This window comes from Bidens hawaiensis, unplaced genomic scaffold (genome assembly GCF_021521415.1).
Source record: "Bidens hawaiensis isolate Kalapana, Puna unplaced genomic scaffold, B.hawaiensis_p1.1 tig00038657_1, whole genome shotgun sequence".
Classification (NCBI taxonomy): Eukaryota; Viridiplantae; Streptophyta; class Magnoliopsida; order Asterales; family Asteraceae; genus Bidens; species Bidens hawaiensis.
Genome location: NW_027496799.1, coordinates 41,766 through 52,029, shown reverse-complemented (window position 1 = coordinate 52,029; position 10,264 = coordinate 41,766). Strand labels below are relative to the sequence as shown.

At 41.3% G+C, this 10,264-nt stretch overlaps 1 protein-coding gene across 1 annotated transcript; it reads right to left on the bottom strand.

The window, feature by feature from the left end:
* Positions 1-7,064: 7,064 nt before the first annotated feature.
* LOC143590554 (putative aspartyl protease At4g16563) lies at positions 7,065-8,754 on the bottom strand. The gene has a single exon (XM_077071002.1). The coding sequence runs from the start codon at positions 8,580-8,582 to the stop codon at positions 7,080-7,082; it is 1,503 nt and encodes a 500-aa protein (XP_076927117.1). The 5' UTR covers positions 8,583-8,754; the 3' UTR covers positions 7,065-7,079.
* Positions 8,755-10,264: the final 1,510 nt, after the last annotated feature.

The following is a 10,264-nucleotide window of genomic DNA, read 5'->3' as shown; positions in this document are numbered from 1 at the left end:
AGTAGTCCACGGCTACTAACAAAAATTTTACCCCACCCTTGGCTGGTGGGAATGGACCAACAATATCCATTCCCCACTTGTGAAAGGGCCAAGCCGAGGAGATGGGGACTAGATCGTGTTTAGGGCTTTTGGGAACCAGTGCATGAATTTGACAAGCTTCACATTTCTTGAGTTGTTCTGTTGCATCTCGGTGCATTGTGGGCCAGAAGTATCCAAGGTTCATCAATTTTGCAACCACCGTTCTTGGCCCAAAATGAGCTCCACGTATCCCTTCGTGAACCTCTTTGATCAGATATTGACTTTGTTCGGGGCCCACACATCTCAGTAGTGGTGCAAGGTAGGCCCTTTTATAAAGGATTTCTCCTTGCAAAACATACTGTCTGGATTTGATTCAAACCCTTTCAGCCTCTGTCTGGTCCAAAGGTAACTCAACATTTTTGAGGAACTTTTCTATGGGAGTCATCCAATTGGGACCTTCTTCGGTGATTACGTCTTGAACCTCCAATTCTTGAATTGAAGGAGTTTTCAACACTTCCACCAATACTTTCTTGGTGAGTTGTGCAAATGTGAGGGATGCTAGTTTGCTTAGGGCATCGGCTCTTTTGTTTTGTGATCTGGGGACTTATTTGATGGTGCACTCTTGAAACGTGGTCATCAACCCTTTTGCCTTTTCACGGTATTTCTTCATGTTGGGCTCTTTGGCTACATAGCTGTCATTGACTTGACTTGAAACAAGTAACGAGTCTGTGAAGACTTGTAGCTTTTGGATTTTCATCTCTTTGGCAATCTTCAGACCAGCGATCAATGCTTCGTATTCAGCTTCGTTTTTGGTGGTCTGAAATTCAAGTCGAAGAGCATATGTAAATTCTAACCCTTCGGGGTTGATTAAAACGAGCCCAGCTCCTGACCCTTCGATGCTGGAAGCTCCATCAGTAAAAAGCTTCCAGGATTCAGGGTCAGAAGGTTTAGTGGCAGTTGTATGTATTTCACGAATGACTTGCTTTGTAATTTCCACAATGAAGTCCGCCAAGACTTGGGCTTTGATAGCTTTTCTTGGGACATAGGTGATGTTATGTTTACCTAGTTCCACAGCCCATTTAGCCAATCGGCCTGAATTTTCTGATTTTTCAAGCACATTTTTGATGGGTTGGTCAGTGACCACTTGTATAGGGTGTGCTTGAAGGTACCTTCGAAGCCTTCTGGCCGTTTGAATTAAGGCCAGGGCAAGTTTTTCCAAAGGAGGTTATTTGACCTCTGCCAGTTTTTGTGTTTTACTAAAGAAATAAATGGGTACCTGAACTTTGTCTCGTTCGATGGTTAGAACCGCGCTTAATGCTTCTTCAGCGACTGAGAGATAGAGAGAGATCAACTCTCCCGTTTCAGGAGCTGCAATAGTTGGAAGTGAAGCTAAGTGTTGCTTCATTTGGTTGAAGGCTTCTTCTGCTTCTTCCGTCCACCTGAAATCTTTCTTATTGGTGCAACCCTTTAGTGTTTTGAAAAAGGGTAGGATTTCTCAGCAAGTTTGGAGGTAAAACGCTTCAAGGCTGCAAGCCTTACTTTCCACTTCTTTTTTGCTTTGTGGGGATTTGGTTTCAAGAACAGCCCTGACTTTGTTGGGATTAGCTTTTATGCTTTGTTTCCCCACAATGTGCCCCAAAAACTTGCCTTCCTCGAACCCGAATGAGCATTTTCCAGGGTTAAGCTTCATGTTGATCTTTCTTAAGTTTTGGAAGGTTTCTTGTATGTCTTCAAGCATTTGATGCTCGGTTTTGCTTTTGATTACCAGGTCATCAACATAAGCTTCCCGGTTTCTGCTAATTTGGCTAGCAAATGCTTTGTCGATCAAACGTTGGTAGGTTGCACCGGCATTTCGTAGGACAAAAGGCATCTTTTGATAACAAAAAATACCCTTGTCCGTGTGGAATTCAGTTTTTTCTTCATCTTCCACTTTCATGAGAATTTGATGGTAACCCTTGTAAGCGTCGAGAAAACACTTAAAGGGATGGTCGGTTAAAGAGTCAACCTTGAGGTCCATCTCGGGTAAGGGATAGCAGTCCTTTGGGCATGCTTTGTTTAAGTCTTTGAAATCGATGCACATCCTCCAAGACTTGTTAGGCTTTCGAACCATGACTGGATTAGCCACCCAAGATTGATACTTGACCTCACGTAGGATCCCGGCTTGTACAAGCTTTTCCACCTCTTGACATGCTGCAAAGCTTCTTTCAGGAGCTAGGCTCCGTTTCTTTTGGACAACAGGCTTAATATCGGGAGGTATTTTCAGCTCATGTTCTGCAATGCTTCGAGGGATGCCTGTCATGTCTTCCGGGCACCAAGCAAAGACATCATTATAGTGTATCAACAGCTTTTCAAGGTGTGAGAGGGTTTTTTTGGAGAGGCTTGTGTTTACCCGTACCTTTTGTTCAGGGTACTTGGGGTTTATGATTAAGCCTTGCTCTTTGTCTTCATTCTTTAAACTTTCCCCTTCAACCATGTACACCTCTTGGGTGGGTTGAAGGGTTGCAATTCCCATGTCGGTGGGAAACTTCACAGTACCTTGACCAACTGAGACAGCCATGTTGAACACACATTGCCCTGGCCTTCCTATGATTACATCATAGCTGGAAGATGTGATGATAACCACAAAAGTGAGTGGTTTGATTTTCTTCATCTTTCCTTCACTGAAACAGACATCAAGGGTTAGTTGGCCTAAAGGCTTCAAGGGTACGTCGGCGATACCTTTTATAGATGACTCGGAGGGTTGAAGCCTTGAACGTTCTTCCTTGCTCATCCGGTTGAAGAATCTTTCATACATGATCTCTGTGGCCACCCCTGTATCAATGTAGGCTTTGTTTGTTCTGAGTGTTCCCACCTTTGCTTCCACCGTTAGAGGGTTGGAGAGTAAGTCACACTGAGGCGGTGGGAAGCAGATGCATTGAAGCTCCCAAGCCTCCAAGTGTTGCCGTTTGTTGGGAATACCTTGATCTATATTCACCATATTCACTTCTTTGCCTTTTCTTTCGGCCATCTTGTCTTTGACCCCTTTCACCAAATGGGCCAATTCTCCAGACTTGACGGCTTCCTCAATTCTTTTCTTGAGTTGAAAGCAATCGTTTGTGTGGTGACCTTTTTCTTCGTGGAACTCACAGAACTGGGTGGAGCTTTCGTTCTTCTTGCTCTTGGGCAAGGGTCGAGGAGGTCGGAAATTGTGTTTCACTTCTACGGTGGCAAGGATCTCCTGAGGGGTTTTAGTTAAGGCTGTGAAGTTCACAGTCTTTTCCCTGCTTGGAGGGTTCCGACCTTCAGGCCTTCGTTGATCTGAGCTCCTTGGATATTTATCATAGGGATTGTAGTTCCCTCTCTTTCGGTTGGGGTTGTTGCCTCTACAACTAGGAGCTCTTTTTCGTTGCTCTTTGAAATCAACGGCCTCTTCGCCTCGAATATGAGCCTCAGCTCGTTCAAGAGCTTCTTCAAGGATTTTAGGCAGACACTTGTTAAAGTCCCTTGTGAGGTGCTTGGAGGTGATGGCGTTCATGAAGCCTGCCACACTTATTTTTTCGTCAGCCCCCACATTTTGTAACCCTTCTTTTTTGTACCTTTCGATGAAGTCTCGAAGGCTCTCATCATCTTTTTGCTTTATCTGGAAAATGACAGTGGCATCCTTGACGTACCTTCTTTGTTGTGAAAAATTGGTCAAGAAGCCCTTGCTCAGATCGTCGAAGCTTCGAACGCTTTGAGTAGGAAGATCATTGAACCATATCCTGGCTGATCCGACTAGTGTTTGCATGAACATCAAACAGCACTCAGCATGGGACCATTTCTCGATTCTGGCCGCCCAATGAAGACCTGGAGGTGGTCTTCGGGATCTTCAGTCCCATCATATGTTTTTATATAGGGTGGCATCTTGATTTTTGTTTGAAAGTCGTAATCGGCGATTTGTTGAGAGAAACAAGATAGGTTACCGGGCTTGTAAGGTTTTGCCAAATCTTCATCTAGCCTTATAGCAGGATTATGGCTCGTTGTTCCTTGGTGAGTACCCAGCGCTTGGTTGATGAGCTGGGTCCAAGGAAAATGTGCCATCATTTGAACCATCATCTGAGGCATGAGGTTAAAGCATTGAAGGCTTTCAGGAGTTGCTGCTGTTTGATTCGTTTCCATGGGAGTGCTCATCGCAGTACTTCGAGCCAAGGGCAGGACCGACATGGCCTACTCCCATGTAGTGGCTGTAGGAGGAACACTTGAATCTGGTGACTGCCATATTTAGTTGAGAGTGGTCTCGTGCCCAAGGGGTTATGAAGTAAACAAGGGGAAAGCCGTTGGGCTTGGTCTCCCATAGGTGTAAGGAGACGGGTTAAAAGGTTGGCAGGTTACACTTGGACCAGCTTCAAAAAGAGAAGCAGCCGGCCGTGAGCTGGTTAGAGGGGAAGGTGGACGTCCGAGCGACTACGAGGGCTCCGATTCATCATACTCCAGCCTAATTCTTATCCCTTTTCTCTTTCTTGGCTCACGTGTTGGTTAAGAAGGTGTCTTAGTTGCAAGAAATTCCGAGAAACTCCTTCCATCGTTAAGTCTACACGCTCCGGGGTGTTCATGACTCCTGCATGAGGAGAGGGAACTCCGGATCGTGAAGGGGTTGGAGTTCGAAAAGATGAAAACTCGAGGAACAAAGGTTCCGTCAGATTTCCTCCTGGGGTGGAAAATTGAGGTCGTCGCCGGAGTATCTTGGCCGGCGCTTGGTGTCGGTGTTCTTGACACTTGGTTAACTTAACCGGGAGATCCACCTTCTGACATGGTGATGGAGCTACACTACTGGTCTTTAAGATAAAGTAAGCGGCGTAGCCCCACGGTGGGCGCCAACTTGTTGCTACAACAAAGATAAGACCAATGATAGTGAATGGACTGGTTAGGCTAACAGGCTTCAAGGGTTCAGGTTAACCTAACGCAGGTCGTGGTGTCCCTCTACGTTTGCAAAACGTAGAAGGAGGTTCACTAGTTTGTTTGTTGATTGTTGAAGTTCACCGAAGATCCAGAACCGTGAAATTTGGAATCGGTTCTTGGATGAAGTTCTTGGTGAAGCTAAGATATTTGTGAAGTAAGAAAGGAATAAGCAAGGTGTGTATTCCTCAAGTGAGAAGAGAAGATCAGGGAGTATTTGTTAGCTCCAGATCTGATGGGTCTCTTGTTTATGGCTAAGTTCTCATTATATAGAATGAGTGACCAAGCCTTTTGTCCAGTGTTCAAACTAAGTTACCTCCAGTTTGTATAGAGAGTTGACATTTATGGGCGGGAAGCTTTGGACCGCTGGTCCATGATTAAAATAATAATACTTTATCTTAGCATGTCCCTTGCTCAGAGGGGACAAGGATGTGAACAGTGATTTGACATCGTACTGTAGCACGTGGGTACTTATTTACATAAGTTTGGGCGGGAAATGAAGCTTTTAACCTTTTAACCCTTTTAGCGTTAATGTGTTCCAGCCATTTTATTATTTCTTTGGCTACCCCCGTCATCACATATGCACATCCACTACACCCTATTCCTGGAAAGTATAAAAAAGTTGTATTATTTTTTTTTCTTATGAACAATATAATTTAAACTGCAACGGGATTAGGAAGATTCTTCCTTTGAATTAATGAATAATATAAGGAAACCAAGTACAATCTTTCTGGCTTTCTGCATGACTAGGTACAACTAATCTAGTTAAATAATATTTTACACATCATTAAAGAAGATATCTATCAAACATAAGTTACTTTCAGTTCTTGCTGTATGCATCTTTTTATAACCAACTGATCGCCAACCTTAAGCTCATGGGATATTATATATTAATAAGCTAAAGCACCTGAAACATGCATAAAGCCAATGCACGCATGAATACTATAGTTATCTTTATTTAGTTTACACAACTAGCATTTTTCTTTTTAATGTGTCATTTTTACATTTTATTCTAAGTGTTAAGTTACTTCATATTTGTTCAGATTTGCTTTTAACAATATATGTAATTATGTTTTTCTTGGAGTTTAACCTAGATACATATATATAGAGTGTATATAAAGAGGGTTTGCAATTTAGGACAAATAATATATACAATGATTATGCGATATCACAGGGGATCGATAATTCGAACAAGCGACTCTTGATGGACCTTAAGGAATGAGGAAGTGCATTTGTGAAGCAGATAAAGAGTGAAAAATTAAAACGAAACGTATAACCTTATTAACAATAGGGGTCCTTAGTAATATTGGTTTTCATTTTAGATTGTTGGTTGATTTTATTATTTTCTTTAATTAAGTCTAGATATTGGTTATGTTCATCTAATCTAATATTTCGGTTATGGTTTTTTTATTCTATTTAGATGGCTGGTTAATTTGTAGGTTGAAGTTTCCTTTAAATGTTATGCGTCTGCTATGAGTATTTAAAAGCTAAGGAGGAATATGTTGTTGATATCATACCCTATAAGTACGTTGAAGGGCAATTCAGGATCACGTGGCATATATCTTTACTTGGATCTGGCCGTATTTTCAAGTTCGACTTTGGACATATATAATTCAATACCACTAAAGTTGGATGCGTCGGAAAATAGGGAAATACTACTAGAATCGGATAAGCTAGAAAGCAACCAACACCAGTTGAATCGGATTAAAACATTTAATAGAAAAATAGGAGGTTGTAAAACAGATAGAGAGTGGTTTAATTCGGCTGTGTGCTAGCCTACTCGCTCAACTCGCAATGGGAGTCCGAGTAGAACGCCCCCGCCTTCCCTAAATAGGGATTCATAAGTATTACTTAAAAAACAACTTAATTATGATATTTTAACTTTTCTCTCATATTGGGTTTTATCTAAAAGTTTGCTTTAATGCATCTAGCAGTTTCTTCCGTATTATGATAGGGGAAAATACTTTATACATAAGATGTGGTTTTCTGAATCATTTCAGATGTTGGAATGTCTTTTAATATTTTACACTTTATTAAGGATATAACACAATATTGATTATTCACCTTCTTACCTAGGTGATCTTTTGGTTCCAACAAAGAGCACACATTTTGCATTCAAAGAAGTAAACTAAAGAGCAAATTATATATCAAGGCTTGTGAAGTTGTTGGAAAGCTGAAGATGATGCACAATCCATAGGCTGAAACCCTATTCTATGTTTCTCCATATCATAAACAACCTCCACATTTTGTTGTTGAAAGCTCCCAAACACCCCAGCTGGTCCATACTCCTCATCATCCATGCTTTGGAACAACAAACACTTGACTATTGTTGAGTTATGTGGTGCACCCATTGCATAAAAGCTATTTCCTTGAGGCAAAACAAGGCTCACATTGTTCATGAAGTGGAATGTGATTGAAGGAAGAAGATGGTCATCAATATCCATAAGTTCCAAACCATTTGTAATGTTGTTTAGACATGGAACCCTATAGCAAAGATCAAACCCCGTCCGCTCCTCAACTTCGGTTGCTCGAGGGTGGATTATGACCGATTCGAGCTCTAACAAAAGTTGAGAGTAGAATGGTTGTGGTAAGTGAGTGTATGTGGTTCCTGAATCTATCAACATACCACCATTGCCTGACGAATCGAAGTCTTTCAAGTTTGTAGGAACTTGGAACAAAGAACCCGAACCGGTTCCTAAACTTATGCCCTCTAATCCAATATAATAATAGTTCGGGTACATTGGATTCGTTAACATTGGAGTGAATTGCATTTGTTCCTTTGAAGAGATTGCAAGATCTCCAACAACTAAAGGGCTTGAAACATTAGGGTTATTAGCAAACTTAAAAGCCAAGAAACAATGAGAGAAACCCTTTTGGATAAACCCTAATTGAGAAGGTAAAGAAAGTGAACCTTTACCGAACCCTGCGATTCCAATAGGCTCCCTATAAGTTGAACCAACACACCCGAATTTGAAATCGCTTACCTCCCTAGTAACATCAGGGTCCATACTTCCATGGACTCTTAGGGTGTCCCTAGTTAAGGTTCCTGAAACAACACCTTCACCATATGTGTAAACAAATGAAGGGCATGGTCTTGAGCAAATGCCCTTAATTAGGGTGTTTAACGAGCAACCCGCAATGTTACAAGGGTCATAAGAGTTATCGGAGCTATGCACATCAATACAAAACTGGCTGGAGCAAGAATCCCTAACACAAGATGATGAATGTAAAGGCGAGTATCGTGACATGCTCACAAGATTTGTGTAGTCTTGGCAATCTATGCAATTGAAGGAGAGGTTTCCACAAGGTACCCAAGTGAGATCACTTCCGGTATCCATATACACTTGAATAACTTGTGGAGGTGAGCCTAGGTTTAGAGAAATTATGTATCCATCCCTGAGTTCTCTTAATGGCTCCATCATATTGTCAAAAGTTTGTGACATTTGGGATTTGACTTTAAGGTTTAAGGTTAAGGTTAAGGATTCTTTGGGTAGTTTGATTGTGGTCCTACTATTAGTTAAACCTAGGACTAGAGAGTCTGAGGTTTTTGAGTTTGGAAGTTGTCTAGCATGGGAATTATTGGCAATGGAGAAAAGAGAGATGAATAGAAATAGATAGAAAATGCTATCAAACATGGAAGAATGAGCCATTTTTGTATGTTAATGTTAATAAAACAGCATGGTATTTATAGACAAGAAATTAACACCTTCATTTGTGTGAAGGGGCATATGTCATTTCTAGGGTTTAATTTAGATTAAAAAATGTAGCAGCCATCAATCACCTTGACCTTCACACTATTTTTCTTGAGAAAAAGAAAAGATTTAGGTATAAGTATAACAATAACATTAATATATTGTGTGTTCTATGTAAGTTGTTAACTTGTTATGGCCTACGGTACGTTCAGTCTCGTATTAAGTTATTAACGTTCTGTTATCAAGCCTTTTAATAAAAGACTTTTATTCATATAGATTTACTCTAAATGTTTATAATATGTAACTTGTGGATCTCAATTAAGCAGTGTGATATGTAGCTCTAGTTTTTACAAGTGAAGGAAAATGGTAGGAACTTAATTCTTAAATTATCTAACTAGTGTTTTATCTGGCACGTTAAGTTGGAATCTATTTATGTAGCCAAACGTTAAAATCCTAAAAATACATTCGTAAAACTAACATATAAAAATATAAAAAGATGTGCATATAAAAATAAAATATTAAAAACGTCGTTTATTCACTCAATAAAACCCGGGTATTGCGCTGGTGAGCAAGTAAAATTCAGGCGTTGATAAAACCATTACTGAACCCGGGCATTGTGGAATTGACTCCACGCAAATTTTGTTAGTTTCAATTACGTTCGTAAATCATAACAGCGCCAAAACTAAAACAAAACGGACGGTAAACCCCAAGCGTTATCAGTCCAAAGCATTACGGAGATGAGTCAGAAAAACTCGAACATTGTCGGTCCCGGCATTGCGGCATTGAGCCATTAAAACTCAGAGGTTGGTAAAACCCAAGCATTGCTGGCCTTAGGTGTTGAGACAATGAGTTGACGCGAATTCGATCGGTTTCCATTATAGTGCAATTCCTTAAATAAACAAAAATACACGAAAAAAGATTAAGGAGAAAGGTGGTGGTTGAGGACTTGTGTTCCCGAACAAAACGATCCACATTTTGGTTGGTGCATAAGGTACTGTAGACAACATCATCTGGAGTTTTGCTACACTTATATACTAGCGTTACAAGCTTATGATACGCGATGGGTGCAACATATACCACATACAGCTCAAAATGTGTATCTTTCAAATACATTCAATTGCATTCGTGAGCACCGCGACAACCAAGGAATCTCAACATACAACATAAACTAAATATAATTCACCCTGAAGAGGTAGGTCCCAGCAGAGCCCAGTTGGTCCCGCAAGACTCACCTTGAACAGGGACGTCTGCGCAAAGGCCATCTGCTTCCGCAGGACCCACCATGCTCATAGAACCTTACGCGCAGTACGCAAGCTGTACACGCAGGGAAAGCCTCCCAATGGTGAAGTACCCCGCCTGTTCCCGCAGTTGCGGATACAAGCCATCAGGGAAGGCTACCCGCAGACAGCAGGGCTACACGCACAAGACAATAGATACTTCAGTAGTCACATGAAGGAATGAGCAAGGCGGGAACAATCCCGCCAAAGTGAGCCAGTCTGTATGATTCTGAAAGATCTGTACTATACCTACCAAGGTATGGATAGGACAGACAATCTGATCAGAACAGCCCATGAGCCAATCACAGGGTGACAGCTCACCGACAACAGTACGAGGAGGAGCACCCTCTAGTACTGTTTGTC

Excerpts from the sequence above, each read along its gene's own strand:
- LOC143590554 (XM_077071002.1), bottom strand. The coding sequence starts at position 8,582 with ATGGCTCATTCTTCCATGTTTGATAGCATTTTCTATCTATTTCTATTC.